Source organism: Salvelinus fontinalis, chromosome 13 (assembly GCF_029448725.1).
Source record: "Salvelinus fontinalis isolate EN_2023a chromosome 13, ASM2944872v1, whole genome shotgun sequence".
Taxonomy (NCBI): domain Eukaryota; kingdom Metazoa; phylum Chordata; class Actinopteri; order Salmoniformes; family Salmonidae; genus Salvelinus; species Salvelinus fontinalis.
In genome coordinates, this window is record NC_074677.1 from 46337173 (window position 1) to 46363513 (window position 26341).

At 42.1% G+C, this 26341-nt stretch overlaps 1 protein-coding gene and 1 long non-coding RNA gene across 4 annotated transcripts in view; one reads left to right on the plus strand and one right to left on the minus strand.

The window, feature by feature from the left end:
* The window catches only part of st6gal1 (ST6 beta-galactosamide alpha-2,6-sialyltranferase 1), a 134151-nt gene that overhangs the window by 60146 nt on the left and 47664 nt on the right, over positions 1-26341 (plus strand). For all 3 annotated transcript variants that reach the window (XM_055943036.1, XM_055943035.1, XM_055943037.1), the window contains exon 6: positions 22421-22518. In XM_055943036.1, the coding sequence (XP_055799011.1) occupies positions 22421-22518 (98 nt within the window). The remainder of the gene's footprint in view (positions 1-22420; positions 22519-26341) is intronic.
* LOC129868801 (uncharacterized) lies at positions 5065-8742 on the minus strand. Its single transcript, XR_008761818.1, has 3 exons — positions 6404-8742; positions 6214-6290; positions 5065-6112 (listed from the first exon to the last, which is right to left on the minus strand). It is a non-coding gene; the product is annotated as an uncharacterized LOC129868801 (long non-coding RNA).

Below are 26341 nucleotides of genomic sequence, written 5' to 3' on the forward strand. Positions count from 1 at the left end.
GTACCAGTCCTCCGGTGGCAGCCCCCCGTACCAGGCTGTCTCTCCGGGTTCTCTCTCCTGCTGTTTCCTCCTCTCCAGCGCAGCCGGTGCCTAGACCACGCACCAGGCTGTCTCTCCTTCTCCTCCCTACAGAGCTATCTGTCTCCCCAGCGCCATCTGAGCCATCCGTCTCCCCAGCGCCATCTGAGCCATCCGTCTCCCCAGCGCCATCTGAGCCATCCGTCTCTCCAGCGCCATCTGAGCCATCCGTCTCCCCAGCGCCGTCTGAGCCATCCGTCTGCCATGAGCCTGCAAAGCCGCCCGTCTGCCATGAGCCTGCAAAGCCGCCCGTCTGCCATGAGCCTACAGAGCCATCCGCCAGACAGGAGCCGCTAGAGCCGTCAGCCAGACAGGAGCCGCTAGAGCCGTCAGCCAGACAGGATCTGCCAGAGCCGCCAACCAGACAGGATCTGCCAGAGCCGCCAACCAGACAGGATCTGCCAGAGCCGCCAACCAGACAGGATCTGCCAGAGCCGCCAACCAGACAGGATCTGCCAGAGCCGCCAACCAGACAGGATCTGCCAGAGCCGCCAGCGAGCCATGAGCAGCCAGAGCCGTCAGAGAGCCATGAGCAGCCAGAGCCGTCAAAGAGCCATGAGCAGCCAGAGCCGTCAAAGAGCCATGAGCAGCCAGAGCCGTCAGTGAGCCATGAGCAGCCAGAGCCGTCAGAGAGCCATGAGCAGCCAGAGCCGTCAGAGCGCCATGAGCGTCGAGAGCCGTCAGCCTGCCATGAGCGTCGAGAGCCGTCAGCCTGCCATGAGCGTCGAGAGCCGTCAGCCTGCCATGAGCGTCAAGAGCCGTCAGCCTGCCATGAGCGTAGAGAGCCGTCAGCCAGCATGGACCTGCCAGAGCCGTCCAAACAGGACCTGCCAGAGTCCTTCAGCCGGGATCTGCCCCTTGTCCCGGTGTTGCCCCTTGTCCCGGTGCTGCCCCTTGTCCCGGTGCTGCCCCTTGTCCCGGTGCTGCCCCTTGTCCCGGTGCTGCCCCTTGTCCCGGTGCTGCCCCTTGTCCCGGTGCTGCCCCTTGTCCCGGTGCTGCCCCTTGTCCCGGTGCTGCCCCTTGTCCTGGTGCTGCCCCTTGTTCTGGTGCTGCCCCTTGTCCCGGTGCTACCCCTTGTCCCGGTGCTGCCCCTTGTCCTGGTGCTAGCTGTTTATTTAGGGGAAGGTAGTGTTAGGGTGGGCATTAGAAGGGGTAGAAAGAAGAGGGGAGTGACTATGGTGGTATGGGGACAGCGTCCTGAGCCGGAACCACCACCGTGGTCAACTGCCCACCCGGACCCTCCCCTGGACTTTGTGCTTGTGCGCCCGGCGTGCGCATCTTGAGGGGGGGGTACTGTAACAGTCCTGACCTGTTTTATGTTGTTTTTTATGTGTTTATGGTCAGGGCATGTGTTTTGGGTGGGCAGTCTATGTTATCTGTTTCTATGTTGGTTTCGGTGTGCCTGGTATGGCTCTTGATTAGAGGCAGGTGGTTTGCATTTTCCTCTAATCAAGAGTCATATTTAGGTAGGGCATTATCACTGTGTGTTTGTGGGTGATTGTCTCCTGTGATGTCTTCGTGTCGTTTTCGATGTATATTCACAAACGGGACTGTTTGGCTGTTCGTTTTGTTTCGATGTCGTCTGTTGCCTGTTCGTGAGTTTACGTTTCAGTTATGTAAGTTTATGTTCAGGTTTTCGTTCTACGTCGTTTTGTTATTTTGTAGTTTGAAAGTGTTTTGTTTAGTTTTCGTGTTGCCATCTGCATCGTTTGTAATTTATAATAAAGATGGCATATTTCCCAGACTCCGCATTTTGGTCAGAAGATCCTTCTCTCCTCACCTCATCTGAGGATGAGGAGAGCGACAGCTCTTACAGCGCTTGACTCCTCCACCCAGTATTCCTAGAGGTTGTGACAATGGCACACAGAAACTAGAGGCCATGTGTAACTTGGTCAAAAGGAATGACACCGACTAGCCTATAGGTGGCACTGCATAAGCAGTCTCACTTATACCCTCATCTGCCACTCTGTTTGACCCAGAGACTTGAAACTGTGTATGTAGGGGTCTTTCCTCATGCTGAACAAATTTGCATCAAGGACCCATAAGGTCCGTGAGAATAGATTTTCCTCTATCTTGGACATTTTGAAAACGTCTTCTCATGAACCATAAATCCAAATAACACAATTCTGTATTTAGGTCCATGATACAACCATTCCAGCTCTGCAGATTTTGCTGCGACGAGACAGAATCATTAGATCATTTGTTTTGGTACTGTCTATACAGTGGTTCCTCCTTTAAAAGTTGCGAGCTTACGCCGCGGGACTTAGAGGTACCCAGCGCCACGGCTTCATTGCTCCAGACGACCGAGTTAGAGCACTCATTATGCATTTGGGTCCCAAGGTTTTTATATGACAAATCATATCGAGTGGTTCCAATGACGAATTTGACGTTATTCCACCCGTTGCTGGTGACTTTCTTCAGCAAAGATGTCTGGCAAAAACATTACAGTGGAAGCAAATGTAAGTAGTTATAACATCATAACGAGTCAAACAAAAAATGTACAATTGAGAGGAATCTGCATATTTTTTGTCATAAAGTTAATTTACGAAAGTCACTATTTAGCAATTTTTTTATCAGTCATGTCCAATACCAGATGTATCAAACTCCATTCTTTGAAGGATGCGGTGTCTTGCATGTATGTATGTATGTATTACAATAATACACTTCAATAGTGTTTACCACTCCTGCTCCTGGGACATCAATGATTACATATTGTAACTATGCAATAGACTAGAAACTTAATTTAAGTAAAGGCTGATTTGTAATTCATATATACAAAAAAAACAGTACACTGCACTTCCTATGCATATCTAACTCCTTCATCTGCATTGATCTGAGGAGGTTCTCCCAGCCATGTGGACGATTGAAAACAGGGCAGCAAAATGTGTTTGTCACCAGAGCGGTTTAAAGCATATTACTATTTGACGTGTGGAAGAGGGCGAGGAACGAAATGGGAGTAACAATCCAGGCTATTTGCCCTGAGACCGGCATAATAAATATAATGAAACAAGCAGGGAGCAGGTTTCAAACCATCAATATTCTAGCCCGAAGTCCAGCACGCTATCGACTGTGCCCAAATGTATTAATTGGGGTTGGGGCCGATTGTGGCTAAAAAAAACGTTCTATTTTGGAATCTGAAAAGGGGGAAAAGTATTATTATTCGTTTTTCACAAGCGTAACAGGCTGTGAATTCTAATAACAGCATTTCTAGGATGGGCTATTAGCTGAACAATAGACTATTCCAGCTAGGTGTGAACCCCCTCCTCCCCAACTCGCAACAAATAATTTGTATCTACCTTTCCACATCTACCTACACAGGGTTAATGTTCTGAAAAATATATATATTTGTATATTTGTATATCAGCCAGTTAAGTTATTGTATATGGGCCTAATGTTTATATATATAAACATTCGGCCCATGTACAATAACTTAACTGGCTGAGGTAGGCTATGAGGCTAAACAGCCTAATAGAAGTATGATTTTTTTTATTAGGCCTACTTACAATCGCAACTGGTCAAAAATGTAGCATCCTACATAAAACAACCATTTAAACCTGTCTAGGATCACCCCCCCCCCCCCCCCCCCCACTGAAAAACCAGTGCCGCGAAATTCAAAAAAATTTTTTTTTTTTAATATTTAACTTTCACACATTAAAGTCCAATACAGCTAATGAAAGACACAGATCTTGTGAATCCAGTCAACATGTCCGATTTTTAAAATGTTTTACAGGGAAGACACAATATGTAAAGATGTACATCTATTACCTAAAAACACATTAGCATAATCCACCATCTTTTATTTGTCCACCAACACCAGTAGCCATCACCAATTCGGCTAAACTAAGATATTTATAGCCCCTAACCAACAAAAAAACTCATCAGATGACAGTCTGATAACATATTTATGGTATGGGATAGGTTTTGTTAGAAAAAAGTGCATATTTCAGGTAGATGGCATAGGTTACAATTGCACCCACCGTCACAAATGGAATAGAAAAACTACTTAGAGCAACGTGTTTACCTACTTACTAATCATCAAACATTTCGTAAAAATACACAGCATACACGAATCGAAAGACACAGATCCTGTGAATACAGACAATATTTCAGATTTTCTAAGTGTCTTACAGCGAAAACACAATAAATCGTTATATTAGCATAGCACATAGCACATAGCAGCCCAGCATTGATTCTAGCCAAAGTGAGCGATAACGTCAACATCGCCAAAAATATATTAATTTTTTCACTAACCTTCTCAGAATTCTTCAGATGACACTCCTGTAACATCATATTACACAATCCATATAGAGTTTGATCGAAAATGTTTATATTTAGCCACCAAAATCATGGTTAGACAATGTGAAATGTAGCTCAGCTGGTCAGAAAATGTCCTTGCGCCACTTAGACAGTGATCTACTCTTATACATAAATACTCATAAACGTGACTAAAAAATATAGGGTGGACAGGGATTGATAGACAATTTAATTCTTAATACAATTGCGGAATTACATTTTTTAAATTATCCTTACTTTTCAATACAGTTTGCGCCAAGCGAAGCTACGTCAAAAAACATGGCGTCCTAAGCCACTAAAATGTTTCGACAGAAACACGATTTATCATAATAAAAATGTCCTACTTTGAGCTGTTCTTCCATCAGTATCTTGGGCAAAGGATCCTTTCTTGGGAGTAATCGTCTTTTGGTGGAAAGCTGTCCTCTTGCCATGTGGAAATGCCAACTGCGTTCGGGATGAACTGAAAAGCGTGCCCAGCTATTCACATCGTTTCAAAAATTAATGTCCCAAAATCGCACTAAACGGATATAAATTGCTATAAAACGCTTTAAATTAACTACCTTATGATGTTTTTAACTCCTATAACGAGTGAAAAGATGACCGGAGAAATATAACAGGCTAAACTAACGCTTGGAACAGGAGCGGGTCGGTGTCCTCCACGCGCGTTACGCACCAAGAAAAGACTTGCTAGCTACAGGGTTTTTTAATTTATAGGGCCTGTGAACGCGCAATCGACCCCATTGGAATCGTCATCACGTAAAGGCATCCAGGGGAAGACGTAAGAAGTGTCCGTATAGTCATAGCAATAACAGTGCCCTTTTAACTGACTTCAGAACAGTGGCCAACATTTCTGAAATCTGACTCCATGTCAGGGAAATTGCTGTAGAATGGGCTCTGTTCCACTTAGAGACAAAATTTCAACTCCTATAGAAACTATAGACTGTTTTCTATCCAATAATAATAATAATATGCATATTGTACGATCAAGGATTTTGTGGGAAGCCGTTTCAAAAATTACCCAATTAGCATAAATAGTCTCAACAGCGCCCCCATCATTAAAGAAAAAAAGTCTGCACGTTCAAACTTAAACAATGTAACTAATAATGAAAAGCTCACATTTGTAAATCCCTAACTCTAAAAGTCATTGGAAAGGTAGATACAAATGATTTGTGACATTGTGGGTACAATAAAGAATGTAAAAAAGATGCTGTGTTTTTATTTACGTTAGTGATGGACAACTGGAGGGATTTTCAAAACAGGTTTTCAAACATTTGTTTTCACAAGTGTACTGTAGTACTGTAGCAGGTGTAGCCCATCATGCAAAAGTTTCCTATTAGCAGGACAATAGACTTTTTATAGCCCGGCTACTGGAGTGAAAATCACCCAACTTGCAATGTGTTCGATGCTTAAGACGTCTAAAGTGTTACATTTCTAACTCAAAACAGCAGTACAATATTTCTTCACCAACATCTTTATGCTTTTGCTAATAAAATAACGAGAAAAATACATTAAAATGCTGATGTTTATTTAAACTACATTTTAGTCGCACTTCCACCCAGCTCCACGACCACAGGTAAAACCTTGCTGAGATGATCAATGTATTTGTTGCATTGTTGTTTCATCAATTCATCTAGCCAAAACATCTTGATGGCCTTGACCAGTTCATCTTTGCTTGGCAGAGCTACGGATGAATGTTTTCAGTTGATGCCAAACAAGTTAGATCGGGTTTAAATCAGGAGACCTACAAGTAGAGATGAAAAATATATTTTACCAAAGGTGTTGTAGGTCTTTGATTCATGTTTTTTATTTTACCTTTATTTTACTACATAAATGTCTACTTACTCTGCTGGCGTCTTGACCCAGTTTATGCCCTCATTTGCAATGCAAACCCGGGTGGCAGTGTGTTTTTGGGTCATTGTCTGCATTTGGAGAAGAAAAACAGACATTTAGCCTAACAGCAAACATTAGGTACAATAATAGAAATACACATGTAAATAGGCATAAAGGTAACAAAATATTGCTATAATCCTACCTTGAGAGAAACGATGTGGTCCCAGAAACACCTCTCTGACATACAGTGGCTTGCGAAAGTATTCACCCCCTTTGCATTTTTCCTATATTGCTGCCTTACAACCCTGGAATTAAAATAGATTTTTGGGGGGTTTGTATCATTTGATTTACACAACATGCCTACCACTTTGAAGAAGCAAAATATTGTTTATTGTGAAACAAACAAGAAATAAGACAAAAAAACTGAAAACTTGAGAGAGCACAACTATTCACCCCCCCAAAGTCAATACTTTGTAGAGCCACCTTTTGCAGCAATTACAGTTGCAAGTCTCTTGGGGTATGTCTCTATAAGCTTGGCACATCTAGCCACTGGGATTTTTGCCCATTCTTCAAGGCAAAACTGCTACAGCTCCTTCAAGTTGGATGGGTTCTGCTGGTGTACAGCAATCTTTAAGTCATACCACCTATTCTCAAATGGATGGAGGTCTGGGCTTTGACTAGGCCATTCCAAGACATTTAAATGTTTCCCCTTAAACCACTTGAGTGTTGCTTTAGCAGTATGCTAAGGGTCATTGTCTTGCTGGAAGGTGAACCTCTATCCTAGTCTCAAATCTCTGGAACACTGAAACAGGTTTCCCTCAAGAATTTCCCTGTATTTAGCACCATCCATCATTCCTTAAATTCTGACCAGTTTCCCAGTCCCTGTCGACAAAACACATCTCCACAGCATGATGCTGACACCACCATGCTTCACTGTGGGTATGGCGTTCTCAGGGTGATGAGAGGTGTTGGGTTTGCGCCAGACATAGCGTTTTCCTTGATGGCCAAATAGCTAAATTTTTGTCTCATCTGACCAGACCTACAACTATTTTATCACTGTTTTGTGCTGCTCTGAGAACAGCATGATAACTTGTCTTGATAAATCAATGAGATTTTTATTTTCACTTAATCTCTGTTTGGGTATTGGTTAGACAAAAATTTGAAAATTAGGGTGCAGAAATGCTATGCTCTTAGTGTAACCTCAAGGCAAGTCAGTTATTTGACTAGGCAAGTTAGTTAAGAATAAAATCTTATTTACAAGTACAGCTTACTCTTTCCTCCCTGTCGGGTAATTTAACCACGGTCTACCGTGTGCCCGCATGAAACAGAGATTCTTTAGCTAAATAGCCAAGTACTGTAGCCTACTCCCGACGGTCACTTTGTACAGTGCCATATTTTCCGTTCCATCCTAACGGAAACCCAGCGAGTTTTTCATTTTTCTTGGAATAGAAACACCATAATTAATATTAACTACCAGTCAAAAGTTTGGACACACCTACTCATTCCAGGATTTTTCTTTATTATTCTACATTGTAGAATCATAGTGAAGACATCACAATTATGAAATAACACATATGGAATCTGTTAAGAACAAATTCTTATTTACAAGGACAGCCAACTTCTTCCGTCCCATCAGGGAATTGAACCCCAGTCTCCCGTGTGCCTGCATTATGTACTACAGGCATGGTCTGCTCTCCCTTATGTAAGGAATTAGGTACTTTCCCATGTTTACTACGGTATCTATTGTAGGCTATGTTTACTTGTCAGACTGCACTGTAGCCTTATAAACAAATGCAGGTGGCTTATATCTTCTAAAAGCTTTATTTTCCATATGTAAAAGCATATACTGTACAGTACTGTATTTCTTCATCAGCATCTTTATGCTTTCGTTAATAAAATAATAATAAAAATAGTCTTTCAAAATGCAGATGTTGATTTATTTATGGATCGATAACGAATTACTATGGGAATAAATATCACGGAAATATTGGAACAATGTTGTCTAATGAAGGCAAACAATTTAGAATCCTCCAATCCTCTTATGCTGTAGCCTACTCTCAACCCTCACATTGTACAGCACCATATTTTACATTCCATCCTAACGAAACATTTTTCTCGGAATAGAAACACCATAATATTTATCAAATGAATTAAGCCAAATTTCTTAAAATTAATCCCATATACTATGTTATTACAAAAACGTTTTTAAATTCTCTGGTAATGCCAATATGGAAGACTATCAAATTATTCTCAAAGATGCCCTCTGGTGGTCAAATTAGCACTAACTTGCATTAACAGAAAAAATGGCTGCCAATTAAATAATGTGCCACAGAATGCTGTAGCAGCCCGCAAGGTGTGCTGCAGTATGATGCTACTTTTAAAGAAGTCCAGGAATGGCTGAAGAATTGCAACATTTACCTGGAGCTAACTCTGCAAATAGCACTGCGGGGGGATTTGAAAAGTCATAGTCAATCAATCAATAATAAAATAATACTTTTAGCAAACATTTTTTATGTACAATCTGTAGAAACTATGAGAATAGAAAGGTTCAGAACTTTTGTAAAACATCACAGCACCGTTGAAAAATATGGAAAATAGTAATCAAAATGGATGGTGTTAAGAGATAGATGGGAGGAGTTGAGTGGAACTGAAGGGTGGGACTAAAAACAACACACTGTATCTGTAAAATGTATATAGGCTCAGAACTTTTGTGAAATAACACAGTTAAAATATATGGAAAATAGAAATCAAACTGGATGGTCTTCAGAGATAGAGCGGCTGTTATTTAAGTCCCGCCGTGGGACTATGCTGGTGTTGTATACTTTAGTTGCATTGTGGCCACTTCTCCCAGGACCCAGACAACAGCTGTAATGCTTGGCGTGAACCCATGTAGACCTCTCTGCAACCTGCCTGGGTCGTCAGGAGCACCTGGAATGGACCAGTCCATTGCTGTTGGTGCCAAGTATTTCTGCGGATGCCCTTGATGACCAACCAATCTCCTGGTTGAAGTTTGTGGAGCTGTCCTACCTTTGGTTCAGGCAAAGCTGCTTCAACTCTGGGGAAAATAGACTTCAGAGCATTGTTAAGTGCAGCACAGAGAATAGTACCTTACCATTCCTGCTGTGTACTTAAACAGTTCATCATTATGCAATCATTCTGTTAATGTTTGCGTCAAATCAAATTGTATTGGTCACATACACATGGTTAGCATATGTTATTGCGAGTGTAGCGAAATGCTTGTGCTTCTAGTTCCGACAGCGCAGCAATATCTAACATGTCAGCGTCAGCTACGAAGAGCGTGATCAAACAGTCGTCTGGAACAGCTGATGCTCTCATGCATGCCTCAGCGTTGCTTGCCTCGTCTGGTAGGCTCGTGTCACTAGGCAGCTCACGGCTGGGCTTCCCTTTGTGGTCTGTAATTGTTTGCAAGCCCTGCCACATAAGACGAGCGTCGGAGCCGGTGTAGTATGATTCAATCTTAGCCCTGTATTGACACTTTGCCTGTTTGATGGTTCGTCGCAGGGCATAGCAGGATTTCTTGTAAGCTACCGGGTTAGAGTCCCGCACCTTGCAAGCGGCAGCTCTACCCTTTAGCTCAGTGTGAATGTTGCCTGTAATCCATTACTTCTGGTTGGGGTATGTAAGTACAGTCACTGTGGGGACGACGTCCCTGATGCAGTTATTGATAAAGCCAGTGACTGATGTGGTGTACTCCTCAATGCCATCTGAAGAATCCCGGAACATGTTCCAGTCTGTGATAGCAAAACAGTCCTGTAGTTTAGCATCTGCTTCATCTGACCACTTTTTTATGCTTCCTGCTTTAATTTTAGCTTGTAAGCAGGAATCAGGAGGATAGAGTTGTGGTCGGATTTACCAGATGGAGGGCGAGGGAGAGCTTTGTACGCGTCTCTGTGTGTGGAGTACAGGTGATCTAGATTTTTTCCCCCTCAGGTTGCACATTTAACATGTCGATAGAAATTTGGTAGAACTGATTTAAGTTTCCCTGCATTAAAGTCTCCGGCCACTAGGAGTGCCGCCTCTGGGTGAGTGGTTTCATGTTTGCTTATTTCCTTATACAGCTGACTGAGTGCGGTCTTAGTGCCAGTATCTGTCTGTGGTGGTAAATAAACTGCCACGAAAAGTATAGCTGAAATCTCTCTAGGCAAGTAGTGTGGCCTGCAATTTATCACAATATACTCTACTTCAGGCGAGCAAAATCTAGAGACTTCCTTAGATTTCTTGCACCAGCTGCTGTTATACAAATATGCACAGACCCCCCCCCCCCCTCGTCTTACTTGAGTGTGCTGTTCTATCTTGCTGGTGTAGCATATATCCCGCTAGCTGAATATCCATGTCGTCATTCAGCCACGATTCCGTGAAACATAGGATATTACAGTTTTTGATGTCCCGTTAGTAGGATATTCGTGATCGTACCTCGTCTAATTTATTGTCCAATGATTGCACGTTGGCGAGTAGTATTGACTGTAACGGCAGCTTTCCCACTCGCCTTCTCCGGGTCCTCACAAGGCATCCGGCTCTTTGTCCTCTGTACCTGCTATCACGCCCTGACCTTAGAGAGCTTTTATGTCTCTATTTTGGTTTGTTCAGGGTGTGATTTGGGTGGGCATTCTATGTTCTTTTTTCTATGTTTTGTATTTCTTTGTTTTGGCCGGGTATGGTTCTCAATCAGGGACAGCTGACTATCGTTGTCTCTGATTGGGAACCATACTTAGGTAGCTTTTCCCCACCGATGCTTTGTGGGTAGTTATTTTATGTTTTGTGTTTCTGCACCTGACAGGACAGTTTTGGTTTCGTTCATTCTCTTTGTTATTTTGTTCTAGTGTTCAGTTTAAATAAAAAGCTGGAACACTTACCACACTGCGCTTCGGTCCGATTATTCCTCATCCGACGACGACACCCGTTACACCTGTGTCGCTTCCTCTTGTGAATAACGGGGATGTTGGCCCTGTTGGGTGTTCGGAGAATGTCCTGTGCGTCCTGCTTGTTGTAGAAAAAATCTTTGTCTAATCCGAGGTGAGTGATCGCTGTCCTGATATTCAGAAGCTCTTTTTTGCCGTAAGATACGGTTGCAGAAACTTTATGTACAAAATAAGTTACAAATATTGTGCAAAAAAACACATAATAGCACAATTGGTTGGGCGCCCGTAAAACTGCTGCCATTTCTTCCGGCGCCATTTTTTCTGACTGCCATTTTTTCTGACTGTGATTTTTTCTGACTGTGAGTCCCATAGGGCGGTGCACAACCTGTTGTCCAGGTTTGGTGGGGATAGGCCGTCATTGTAAATAAGAATTTGTTCTTAACTGACTTGCGTAGTTAAATAAAGGTTACATTTTTGCCAATACAATAATGCTGAAAATACTTCACAAATCTTAACAAAAACCATTGGTCAAATTGAGCTCAGAATTAGTATATAAACGTAATACATTAAAGGCCCAGTGCAGTCAAAAACGTGATTTCCCTGTGTTTTATATATAGTGCCTTCAGAAAGTACCCCTTGACTTTTTCCACATTTTGTTGGGTTACAGTGTTATTCTAAAATATATATATTTAATTCCTGAATCTACACACAATACCCCATAATGACAAAGCAAAAAAAAAAATGGGGAGAAAAACTGAAATATTGACATTTACATAAGTATTCAGACACTTTACTCAGTACTTTGTTGAAGCACCTTTGGCAGCGATTACAGCCCCATGTCTTCTTGGGTATGACGCTACAAGCTTGGCAAAGCTGTATTCGTGGAGTTTCTCCCATTCGTCTCTGCAGATCCTCTCAAGCTCTGTCAGGTTGGATTGGGAGCGTTGCTGCACAGCTATTTTCAGGTCTCTCAGAGATGTTCGATCGGGTTAAAGTCTGGCCTCTGGCTGGGCCACTCAAGGACATTCAAAGACTTGTCCCGAAGCCTCTCCTGCGTTGTCTTGACTGTGTGCTTAGAGTCGTTGTCCTGTTGGAAGGTGAACCTTCGCCCCAGTCTGAGGTCCTGTGCGCTCTGGAGCAGGTTTTCATCAAGGATCTCTCTATACTTTGCTCCATTCATCTTTCCCTCGGTCCTGACTAGACACCCAGTCCCTGCTGATGAAAAACACAGCCACAGGATGATGCTGCCATCACACTTCACCGTAGGGATGGTGGCAGGTTTCCTCCAGACATGACGGTTGGCATTCAGGCCAAAGAGTTTCATCAGACCAGAGAATCTTGTTTCTCATGGTCTGGGAGTCTTTAGGTGCCTTTTGGCAAACTCCAAGCGGGCTTTCATGTGCCTTTGCTGAGGAGTGGCTTCCACCTGGCCACTAGGGAAAGGGGGATACCTAGTCAGTTGTACAACTGAATGCCTTCATCTGAAATGTGTCTTCTGCATTTAAGCCAACCCCTCTGAATCAGAGAATTGACATCCACATCTTCAGGAGCAGAATGACATCTTTTTTTACTTTGACAGCTCAGGGATTTAATACAGCAATAAATTACCTACCATAAAGGCCTAATTGGGGTAGTGCTTCAGAGATGGTTGTCCTTCTGTAAGGTTCTCCCAACTCCACAGAGGAACTCTAGAGCTCTGTCAGAGTGACCATCGGGTTCTTGGTCACCTCCCTGACCAAGCCCCTTCTCCCCCGATTGCTCTTGGTGGTTCCACACTTCTTCCATTTAAGAAGGATTGAGGCCACTGTGTTCTTGGGGACCTTCAATGCTGCAGAAATGTTTTGGTACCCTTCCTCAGATCTGTACCTCGACACAATCATGTCTCGGAGCTCTACGGACATTTCCTTTGACCTCATGGCTTGTTTTTTGCTCTGACATGCACTGTCCTTATATAGTCAGGTGTGTGCCTTTCCAAATCATGTCCAATCAATTGAATTTACCACAGGTGGACTCCAATCAAGTTGTAGAAATATCTCAAGGATGATCAATGGAAACAGAATTCACCTGAGCTCAATTTCGAGTCTCATAGCAAAGGGTCTGATTACGTATGTAAATAAGGTATTTCTGTTTGTTTTTTCTCTAAATACCCTGTTTTCGCTTTGTCGTTATGGGGTTTTGTGTGTAAATTGCTGAGGAAATTGTTTTATTTAATACATTTTTGTAGTAAGTCTAAGGTAACAAAATGTACTTTACGAAGGCACCGTATATTTCCACACTATGAGCCTGGAATAATACTGTAAAATTGTGAAAATGATGATAATGCCCTTTAGTTTAAGAGCTGTTTGAAAATACCACATGACATTTCAGTTTGTTTTTGTGGGATGGAGTTTTGGCCTGCCTTGGTGACATCACCAGGCGGTAAATTATTTAGACTATTAAGAAAGAGTGTTCCAAACCTCTCTGCCAATAACAGCTAGTTTTCAGTTTTCCCCTCCCCACCCGGACCACTCCCAGACAGTCCTAGCTAAATTCTTACTTCAGAATTGTCTCTTTGCTAAGAATATATTTGTGTTTATTTCTTGACCATTTTAATTGAAAACAATCACAGTAAGGTACTTAATTGTTACCCAGAAATGATTTGATATTGAGAGTTAAAACAGCTGCATTGGACCTTTAAGTAATTGCTACTAATAATAATAGTAACGATTACCTGCTGCATTCAAAGATAACCAACCTACAGTACCAGACCAATCTTCACTTGCGTCATGCTTGTGGTATTGAGTGATAAACATGGTAATGCTTTCACCGATTGCACGTAAAGGAATATACAATACATATACAAAAGTATTTGCACACCCCTTCAAATTAGTGCATTCGGCTATTTCAGCCACACCCGTTGCTGACAGGTGTATAAAATCGACCACACAGCTATGCAAGCTCCATAGACAAACATTGGCAGTAGAATGGCCTTACTGAAGTGCACTGTCATAAGATGCCACCTTTCCAACAAGTCAGTTCGTAAAATTTCTGCCGTGCTAGAGCTGCCCGGTCAACCGTAAGTGCTGTTATTGTGAAGTGAAAACGTCTAGTAGCAATAACGGCTCAGTCGCAAAGTGGTAGGCCACACAGCTCACAGAACGGGACCGCTTAGTGCTGAAGCGTGTAAAAATCATCTGTCCTCGGTTGCAACACTCACTTCCGAATTCCAAACTACCTCTGGAAGCAACGACAGCACGAGAACTGTTTGTCGGGAGCTTCATGAAATGGGTTTCCATTGCCGAGCAGCTGCACACAAGCTGGAGTGGTGCCCTTTCCTGTTTCAGCATGACAATGCCCCCGTGCACAAAGCAAGGTCCATACAGAAATGGGTTGACGAGATCAGTGTGGAAGAACTTTACTGGCATGCACAGAGCCCTAACCTCAACCTCATCAAAGACCTTTGGGATGAATTAGAATGCTGACTGAGAGCCAGGCCTAACCGCCCAACATCAGTGCCCGACCTCACTAATGCTCTTGTGGCTGAATGGAAGCAAGTCCCCGCAGCAATGTTCCAACATCTAGTGGAATGCCTTTCCAGAAAAGTGGAGGCTGTTATATCAGCAAAGGTGGGATCAGCTCCATATTAATGCCAATGATTTTGGAATGAGATGTTCGACTAGCAGGTGTCCACATACCTTTGGTCATGTAGTGGAGTTCCTACATGATAGAGTGCATGCTTTGTTATCCAACTCATCTTGTGTCCTTTCTGTCATCCTGTGAACCCCATGCATTGCTGCTCGCGGCTATATTTTGTACATACTTTTTTGAATGTATCCTTGAGTATAGTTTGTGGACATTCAAATTAAACATTTTTTTAAGTACTATATACTTAAAGGAAAGTTTATTTTTTGCCAAATCTCTGTTTGATTTTAACCTGATGAGGACAGAGGGCGCTGTTGTCACTTTGGGGGAAAAACGTGCCCAATTTAAACGGCCTCGTACTCAATTCTTGCTCGTACAATATGCATATTATTATTACTATTGGATAGAAAACACTCTCTAGTTTCTAAAACTGTTTGAATTATATCTGTGAGTGAAACAGAACTCATTTGGCACAAACTTCCTGACCAGGAAGTGGAAAATCTGAAATCGATACTCTCTTCTGGGTCCTGCCTATAAATGGGCATGATACCTATTAGTATACATGCACGTCATACACCTTCCCCTGGATGTCAAGATGCAGTGAGAGAAGAAATGGAGTGTTTATATTGGTCTGAGATGGAATACGTCCTCTTGGAATGACGTGTCACCCATTTCATGTTTTCAGGAAGGCGCGAAGTTGGACCTGGATTTGCCTTCTGAATAGCTGTCATTATAGGCGACTACTATCTCCGGCTTTGATTTTATTTGATACATGTGACAATATCATCGTAAAGTATGTTTTTTCAATATAGTTTTATTAGATTTTAGAAATTTATTCGGGACGTTAGGCGTGTTGCGTTGTGTGCCTTTGTTCAGAAAGGAGAGCTTCGCGCCACTTGGCCAGTGTGCTTGCTAATTCAAGAGGGAAAAACGATGTTCTAAATCAAAACAACGACTGTTCTGGACAAAGGACCCCTTGTCCAACATTCTGATGGAAGATCACCAAAAGTAGGACCCATTTTGTGATGCTATTTCATATATCTGTCGAACTGTGTACTAGTAGTTTTGCGCCCAGGTTTTGGCCACTCTCTCGCTATAACATAAGCCTTATGTCGTAATGAAGATATTTTTAGAATTCTAACACTGCGATTGCATTAAGAACTAGTGTATCTATCATTTCCTATACAACATGTATTTTTTTGTAATGTTTATGAATAGCTATTTGGTCAGAATAGGTGAGAGTCTAATAGAAATATCCACACATTCTGGGAAAAAGAAGCTACGTTAGCATAATGGATAACCACTGATTTCAGCTCTAAATATGCACATTTTCGAACAAAACATAAGTGTATGTATAACCTGATGTTATAGGACTGTCATTTGAGGAAGGTTTATGAAGGTTAGTGAAAATTAATATCTTTTGCTGGTTTATTCGCTAACGCAAACGTGCCTATTGCTATCGCTAACGTGCCTTGATGAATGAATGCGGTAGTGTGGTAGGTTATTGTAGTAAGCTAATATAATGCTATATTGTGTTTTCGCTGTAAAACACTTAAAAAATCTGAAATATTGGCTGGATTCACAAGATGCTTGTCTTTCATTTGCTGTACACGATGCATTTTTCAGAAATGTTTTACGATGAGTATTTAGGTATTCCACGTTGGTCTCTATAATTACTCTGGCTGCTTCGGTGCTATTTTTGACGGTAGCTGTGATGGTAGCTGCAATGTAAAACTGATTTATACCTCAAATATGCACATTTTTCGAACAAACCATAGATTTATTGTGTAACATGTTATAAGACTGTCATCTGATGAAGTTATTTCTTGGTTAGTTTGGTTGGTTCTTGGTTAGTTAGGTTGGCTTTGTGCATGCTACCTGTGCTGTGAAAAATGTCTGTCCTTTTTTGTATTTGGTGGTGAGCTAACATAAATATACGTGCTGTTTTCGCTGTAAAACATTTTAAAAATCGGACATGTTGGCTGGATTCACAAGATGTGTACCTTTCATTTGCTGTATTGGACTTGTTAATGTGTGAAAGTTCAATATTTCAAAAAAATATATTTTGAATTTCGCGCTCTGCCATTTCAGTGGAATGTGGGAGGAGTTATATGTCATACTATAGAAGTGCTCAGACGTTTTTTTGTGATTTCACTTGGTTAAGGTTTGGGTTAAGTTTAGGAGTTAGGTTAGGGGAAGGGTTCGGCTAAGGTTAGGGTTAGCTAACAGGGTTAATGTTAGCATGTTAGCTAACCCGTCCCCTAACCCTAAGTAGTTGCTAACCAAAAAGTAGTGAGTAGTAAAAAAGTTGCTAATTATCTAAAAGGCTGAAGTTGTCCGTGTTATAATCTCCACCCGGCACAGCCAGAAGAGGACTGGCCACCCCTCATAGCCTGGTTCCTCTCTAGGTTTCTTCCTAGGTTTTGGCCTTTCTAGGGAATTTTTCCTAGCCACCGTGCTTCTACACCTGCATTGCTTGCTGTTTGGGGTTTTAGGCTGGGTTTCTGTACAGCACTTCGAGATATTAGCTGATGTAAGAAGGGCTTTATAAATACATTTGATTTGATAAGATTCCAACTCGCATGCTTTGGATTGCACCCACCCCAACCAACCACCCTACTTTAGTTTTTGCCTTAATTAGCCAAACTACTTTGAGTGTCCCAGATTTACATTTACTATGTCATATCTAGTCTATCACCTCAGGCTTGTTCTGCAGTATGTGGGCACACATAACACATGAACAAAGTCTTGAAAAACACCAATACATCCTTTTATTTAGATGTTGTACACCGGAAATTGTGTCATTACAAACTTTCTTTTATAGAATTGTTTTTCTATTTAAAAAAAAAAGCCCTTCTTCATGATATCCAGTTGGAAGTTACAGTCATCTTGTCCCATCGCTGCAATTCTTGTACGGACTTGGGAGAGGCGAAGGTCGAGAGTCGTGCGTCCTTCAAAACACAACCGCACACTGCTTCTTGACACAATACTCAATAAGGGTAGGTAACAACACATCAGCTACGCTGATCCTCAGGGGTGCATGCTCAGTCCCCTCTTGTACTCCTTGTTCACTCATCAACACCATGATTAAGTTTGCCGATGACACAACAGTGATCACCGACAAGACAGCCAATAGTGTGGAGGTCAGAGACCTGATGAAATGACAACAACCTCTCCCTGAATCATATTGTTTTTTTTATTTAACTAGTCAGTCACCAACAAATCTTATTTTCAATGACAGCCTTTTACCTTGTCAGCTCAGGGATTCGATCTCGCAACCTTTCGGTTTAATAGTCCAACGCTCTAACCACTAGGCTACCTGCCGCCCCAATGTGATCAAGACAAAGGAGATGATTGTGGACGGCAGAAAAACGAGGACCGAGCACGTCCCCATTGTCAATCAGTAGAGTTCAACAATGGATGTAGGGTACATTACAAGTGTGTACGCACTCTCGACCATTGTGAGATAATTAATTGGCACAACCATTGTTGACAAATGTATTGCATATCTGTTGTGCCACCCGAGTGTAGACGAAGCCAATTCATGTCAGTCACACTTTAAATATTAACTTGAGTGATCTTAATTTTACTCAAAACGAAGTCATGCAGTGCCTTAAGCCAGCACTTTTTCTTGGTCCTTCCTGCTGGGGTCAGGGGGCTTCACGTTCCGGAATTGAGGACAAATGGAATTGAATTTTAACAATAAGTATGCATCATTTATAAAGATATCCACACAGTAAATTAATTGGCCACATTTATGAATGAAAATTACATTTGAATGAAAGATTTACCACCATTGTCTATACGGCACCCACAGCAACAGTGGCAGCTTTTGGTTTGCTGTGTGTTTTAAAAACAATTGCACATAGTTACACCTATGGGCGATAACAGATATGGAAATCATTCTCAATCTAAGTAACATCTGTAAATGAACGAGACCAGGTGTGCCTCGTCTGATTGCTGATACGATCTTTGTATATTTTCTTTTGAAAATCTGCCACTGAACCTCACACCTTTATCTAGTGAGAGCGAGCGCACAACATTTCATCTTTAATTAGCTGGTTGTCCCATTGAAGTCAACATTACTTTCATGGGAGACCTTCTAGTATGGATAAAGGCTTGAAAGCAGGTAGATAGAGAAAAGAGTGACACCACCACAGCTGCATGAATGTGTGATCTCTCCATATGTTCATTTATCATTTTCCAAGCCCAACTAACTAGACAGAACAGTGTTCAGGCTACATTCTTGTCATTCAGTAAAGGTGTAGCTAGCTACTGTAACATTACTGTACTAGCTTACTGTAGCCTGCAAACTACAACCAAGCTAGATAACTACAAACAAACAATCCATTTCATCAACAGGCTTTTTATAGTGAGCTCCAAAAGTATTGGGACAGTGACTCTACTCCAGCACTTTCGATTTGAAACGATGCCTATGACGTTAAAGGGCAGACTATCAGCTTTAATTTGAAGGTATTTTCATCCATATCGGGTGAACCGTTTAGAAATTACAGCAGTTTTTGAACATAGTCTACCAATTTTAGGGGACCGAAAGTATTGGGACAAATTCACTTATGTGTATTAAATATCCGGAAACAACTTTATTGACCTCTAAAAGTAGATCTATTCAATCTTCAACAAAACCCAAGTCAGTAATAATTGAGGAAATCATTATATATGCACGCATGTCTGTAAATCAATCAATCAAATGCATTTATATAGCCCTTTTTACATCAACAGATGTCACAAAGTGCTATACAGAAACCAAGCCTAAAACCCCAAACAGCAAGCAATGCAGATGTAGAAAAACAGTGGCTAGGAAAAACTCCTTAGAAAGGCAGGAACCTAGGAAGAAGTCACTTTGGATAAAAGTGTCATATATGATTATATATTTAATTCTTCAGAGTCTAAGACGACGACGGGGGGGGGGCTAATCTGACATATGGAATTGTTTTAAGATGGTCATACTATGGATCATTTAGCTATTTGATTTGACATTTTAGGACCCCTTTAGGTATCAATAAAAAAAATATAAATACATGATTTGATAAAATATAGATTTTGGCCTTTGCTATTGAAGCCAATATAAACGCATTGAATAATACATCCATGAATGGGAAAACAGAAATCATAATCATAAGAAACAAGGTTTTGAAGTGTCTGTCCTAAATCTAGGAGATATAAGAAAAATCAGGAAACCTGTTTTTGCTTTGTCATTATTTGGTATTGAGTGTAGATATATGAGGGGGGAAAAAACGATTTAATACATTTTAGTATAGGGCTGTTACATAACAAAATGTGGGAAAAGTCAAGGGTTCCGAATACTTTCTGAAGGCACTGTATATATATTTGACACATATTTCACCCCTTTTTTGTTATGCACAAAACTACCTTCATACCTTCAGACGAGTCCAGTGACACTTTGTGGGGGGGTTATAGAACAAAACGTAGAACACTATCGTGTTCGTGAGAGTCTCCCCTTTCCATAACAGTTTTGTAGGTCAAACCGTTTGGACACTACAGACGTCTTTGTGACAAGACCGATTTTCAGGATGTCTCATGTTCTGACAAACACCGCTCTAGCTCTGTCACCTTTCACCACCGATGTGGAAGTGCAACACTGGCGGATGCGGTGGACTGAGACACATCCAATGGGTCCCGTTTGGCTCAGTTGGTAGAGTATGGAGCTTGCAATGCCAGGGTTGTTGTTTTGATTCCCATGGCGGAACAGTATGAAAATGTATGCACCCACTACTGTAAATCACTCTGGACAAGAGTGTCTACTAAAATGTAATGCAAAAAACCTGATATCTCTAGCTTGAACTGACACATTTTGATGGGGATTTTTTTGTTATGTAACTTAGACGCACCGGGGCGTCAATCGACTCTAGGGGGTTAATTAAGAAATAAGGCCCAAGGGGGTGTGGTATATTGGTCATTATAAACACAACATAATATACAACCATACACTCCACCTGAATATAAATACAGATTCGGATGCAAAACTGAAATACATGGGCCTCTCAGAAATGCATCCAAAAAAGATTATAAGCCCACTTTAGTACAGCATCTGTAGCTTCAGTGACTCCACATGAATGATATATATATACACTGCTCAAAAAAATAAAGGGAATACTAAAATAACACATCCTAGATCTGAATGAATGAAATATTCTTATTAAATACTTTTTTCTTTACATAGTTGAATGTGCTGACAACAAAATCACACAAAAATGATCAATGGAAATCAAATTTATCAACCCATGGAGGTCTGGATTTGGAGTCACACTCAAAATTAAAGTGGAAAACCACACTACAGGCTGATCCAACTTTGATGTAATGTCTTTAAAACAAGTCAAAATGAGGCTCAGTAGTGTGTGTGGCCTCCACGTGCCTGTATGACCTCCCTACAATGCCTGGGCATGCTCCTGATGAGGTGGCGGATGGTCTCCTGAGGGATCTCCTCCCAGACCTGGACTAAAGCATCCGCCAACTCCTGGACAGTCTGTGGTGCAACGTGGCGTTGGTGGATGGAGCGAGACATGATGTCCCAGATGTGCTCAATTGGATTCAGGTCTGGGGAACGGGCGGGCCAGTCCATAGCATCAATGCCTTCCTCTTGCAGGAACTGCTGACACACTCCAGCCACATGAGGTCTAGCATTGTCTTGCATTAGGAGGAACCCAGGGCCAACCGCACCAGCATATGGTCTCACAAGGGGTCTGAGGATCTCATCTCGGTACCTAATGGCAGTCAGGCTACCTCTGGCGAGCCCATGGAGGGCTGTGCGGCCCCCCAAAGAAATGCCACCCCACACCATGACTGACCCACCGCCAAACCGGTCATGCTGGAGGATGTTGCAGGCAGCAGAACGTTCTCCACGGCGTCTCCAGACTGTCACGTCTGTCACATGTGCTCAGTGTGAACCTGCTTTCATCTGAAGAGCACAGGGCGCCAGTGGCGAATTTGCCAATCTTGGTGTTCTCTGGCAAATGCCAAACGTCCTGCACGGTGTTGGGCTGTAAGCACAACCCCCACCTGTGGACGTCGGGCCCTCATACCACCCTCATGGAGTCTGTTTCTGACCGTTTGAGCAGACACATGCACATTTGTGGCCTGCTGGAGGTCATTTTTCAGGGCTCTGGCAGTGCTCCTCCTTGCACAAAGGCGGAGGTAGCGGTCCTGCTGCTGGGTTGTTGCCCTCCTACGGCCTCCTCCACGTCTCCTGATGTACTGGCTTGTCTCCTGGTAGCGCCTCCATGCTCTGGACACTACGCTGACAGACACAGCAAACCTTCTTGCCACAGCTCGCATTGATGTGCCATCCTGGATGAGCTGCACTACCTGAGCCACTTGTGTGGGTTGTAGACTCCGTCTCATGCTACCACTAGAGTGAAAGCACCGCCAGCATTCAAAAGTGACCAAAACATCAGCCAGGAAGCACAGGAACTGAGAAGTGGTCTGTGGTCACCACCTGCAGAACCACTCCTTTATTGGGGTGTCTTGCTAATTGCCTATAATTTTCACCTGTTGTCTATTCCATTTGCACAACAGCATGTGAAATGTATTGTCAATCAGTGTTGCTTCCTAAGTGGACAGTTTGATTTCACAGAAGTGTGATTGACTTGGAGTTAAATTGTGTTGTTTAAGTGTTCCCTTTATTTTTTTGAGCAGTGTATATATAAATACTGTACTTATTTATCATTGTCCAACCACAGACTCCCATGATGCAGTGCTGCGGTTCAACGCAGCGCCCACCGTGGGGTACGAGAAAGACGTCGGCTCCAAGACCACCATCCGCCTCCTTAACTCCCAGGTAAACACACACACACGCGCCTAGTATCTACGTTTAACCACACACCTACACAGTCATTTTTTATTGTTGTTGAGTCAACTTTAAAAAATCAAGGCAAACAGCTGCAATACGATTTCTACTGAACTGAGTCATGGTGCTGGAGGGAAGAGCAGCCATTTTACGGGCTCCTAACCAATTGTGCTATTTTGTGTTTTTTTGAGCTGATCTTAACTTTTTTTTGCACACAATATTTCCGCCATCGTTTCCGATGGCCGAAAAGAGCTTCTGGACATCAGAAAAGTGATCATTAACCTCCATTTGGATGAGGATGTCTACTTCAATGAGTCGGAGGAGAATGACATACCGCTCATCCTGGACCAGGCCCAAATCCCAGACACTTGAAAAAGGAAGAGGCGCCGTTATAGAGGCCGACGTGCGGGATACCTGACGAGACTACGTCTGCAAGTGGATAAACTGCCTCGACCCTCGTGCAATCACTGGAGAATTAACTGGACGAGCTCCATTGGTGACTCTGCTATCAACGTGATCTGAAGAACTGTAATATCCTATGTTTCTACGAGTCGTGGCTGGAAAAGGACATGGAACATTTTAATCAAGCTTTTTTTTCTATATGTTGGTCACCGATACCTTTAAAAAAAGGTAAGGGCATGGTACAGAAAACCAATCAGTATCTGGTGTGACCACCATTTGCCTCATGCAGCACGACACATCTCCTTCACAAAGAGTTGATCAGGCTGTTGATTGTGGCCTGTGGAATGTTGTCCCACTCTTCTTCAATGGCTGTGCGAAGTTGCTGGATATTGGCGGGAACTGGGACATGCTGTTGTACACGTCAATCCTGAGCATCCCAAACATGCTTAATAAGTGACATGTCTGGTGAGTATGCAGGCCAGGGAAGAACTGGGACATTTTCAGCTTCCAGGAATTGTGTATAGATCCTTACGACATGGGGCCGTGCATTATCATGCTGAATCATGAGGTGATGGCGGCAGATGAATGGCACGACAATGGGCCTCAGGATCTTGTCACGGTAACTCTGTGCATTCAAATCGCCATCGATAAAATTCAATTGTGTACGTTGTCTGTAGCTTATGCCCTCCCATACCATAACCCCAACTCCACCATAGGGCACTCTGTTCACAATGTTGACATCAGCAAACCGCTCTCCCACACGTGGTCTGTGGTTGTGAGGCCAGTTGGACGTAATTCCACATTTTCTAAAACAACATATGAGGCAGCTTATTGTGTTGGGTGACAAAACTGCACATTTTATTGTCTCTAGCACAAAGTGCACCTGTGTAATGTCCATGCTGTTTAATCAGCTTCATGATATGCCACACCTGTCAGGTGGATGAATTATCTTGGGAAACCATAAATGCTAATTAACAGGGATGTAAACAAATTTGTGTACGAAATTAGAGAGAAATAAGCTTTTTGTGCTTACGGAACATTTCTGGGACCTTTTTATTTCAGCTCATGAAACATGGGACCAACACTTTACATGCTGCGGTTTATATTTTTGTTCAGTGTAGAATACTATACTACACCAGTATCCCTGAATCATGTGTAGTACTTACTATAGAATTTTGTAGTACACTGTCAAATATTATAGTAAATACTGCAGTATTACCTGCAAAGAAACACTCTAGTCAATACTACAGTAATGTCCGCAAAATCACAACTTCTTTTAACTACAGTAAATACAGTACCCTTCCCATTCCCCTCCCACACATCCAATTTGTGCCACCCGTACGTGAGATACCTACATGCCATGTATAGATCATATATTGTGTTCACTACATGCAGCTAATCTTGACCGTTGGTAGGAGGTTCTTACTACGGAATGCTTACAGTGCCTTGCAAAAGTATTCATCCCACTTGGCATTTTTCCTATTTTGTTGCATTACAACGTGTAATTTAAATAGATTTTTATTTGGATTTCATCTAATGGACATACACAAAATAGTTCAAATTATTGAAGTGAAATGAAAAAAATTATTTGTTTCAAAAAAGTATAAAAAATGTTTTAAGGAAAAGTGGTGCGTGCATATGTATTCACCCCCTTTGCTATGAAGGCCCTAAATAAGATCAGGTGCAACCAATTACCTTCAGAGGTCACATAATTAGTTAAATAAAGTCCACTTGTGTGCAATCTATGTGTCACATGATCTGTCACATGCTCGCAGTATATATACACCTGTTCTGAAAAGCCCCAGAATCTGCAACACCACTAAGCAAGGGAATACACCAAGCAAGTGGCATCATGAAGACCAATGAGCTCTCCAAACAGGTCAGGGACCAAGCTGTGGAGAAGTACAGATCATGGTTGGGTTGTAAAAGAATATCCGAAATGTTGAACATCCCACGGAGCACAATTAAATCCATTATAAAAAAATGGAAAGAATATGGCACACACAACAAACCTGCCAAGAGAAGGACACCCACCAAAACTCACAGACCAGGCAAGGAGGGAATTAGTCAGAAAGGCAAGAAAGCGACCAAAGATAACCCAGAAGGAGCTGCAAAGCTCCACAGCGGAGATTGGAGTATCTGTCCATAGGACTACTTTAAGCCGTACACTCTACAGAACTGTGCTTTACGGAAGAGTGGCCATAAAAAGCCATTGCTTAAAGAAAAAAATAAGCAAACATGTTTGGTGTGTGCCAAAATGCATGTGGGAGACTCCCCAAACATATGGAAAAAAGTACTCTGGTCAGATGAGACTAATATTGAGTTTTTTGGCCATCAAGGAAAAGCTATGTCTGGCGCAAACCCAACACCTCTCATCACCCCAGGAATCCCATGTTTTTCATCGGCATGGACTGGGAAACTGGTCAGAATTGAAGGAATGATGGATGGCGCTAAATACAGGAACATTTTTGTTTTGGTCTTCCAGATTTGAGACTGGGACGGAGGTTCACCTTCCAGCAGGACAATGACCCTAAGCATACTGCTAAAGCAACACTAGAGTGGTTTAACTTCTCTAGGATATGTCCCACTTGGCCAAAATCCAGAAAAAATGTAGTGCGCCAAATTAAAATATATTACTATAAAAATCTATCTTTCATAAAATCACACATGAAAGACACCAAATTAAAGCTACACATGTTGTGAATCCAGCCAACATGTCTGATTTCAAAAAGGATTTACGGGGAAAGCACACCAAACGATTATGTTAGCTCAGTACATAGCCACAGAAAAACACAGCCATTTTCCCAGCAAAATATAGTAGGAACAAAAAGCAGAAATAGAGATAAAATTAATCACTAACCTTTGAACATCTTCATCAGATGACACTCGTATGACATCATGTTACACAATACATTTATGTTTTGTTCGATAATGTGCATATTTATATCCACAAATCTCGGTTTACATTGGCGCTATGTTCAGAAATGCCTCCAAAATATCCGGAGTAATTACAGAGAGCCACGTCAAATAACAGAAATACTCATCATAAACTTTGATGAAAGATACATGTTTTACATATAATTAAAGATACACTTGTTCTTAATGCAACCGCTGTGTCAGATTTAAAAAAAACTTTACGTAAAAAGCACACCATGCAATAATCTGAGACGGCGCTCAGATTTAACAACATTTCTCCGCCATGTTGGAGTCAACAGAAATACGAAATTACATCATAAATATTCCCTTACCTTTGATTATCTTCATCAGAATGCAGTGCCAGGAATCATAGTTCCATAATAAATCGTTGTTTTGTTCGATAATGTCCATTATGTCGAATTAGCTAATTTTGCTAGCATGTGTAGTACACAAGTCCAAACGCTCGTGCAGGTGCAGGCAAACGTCGGACGAAAAC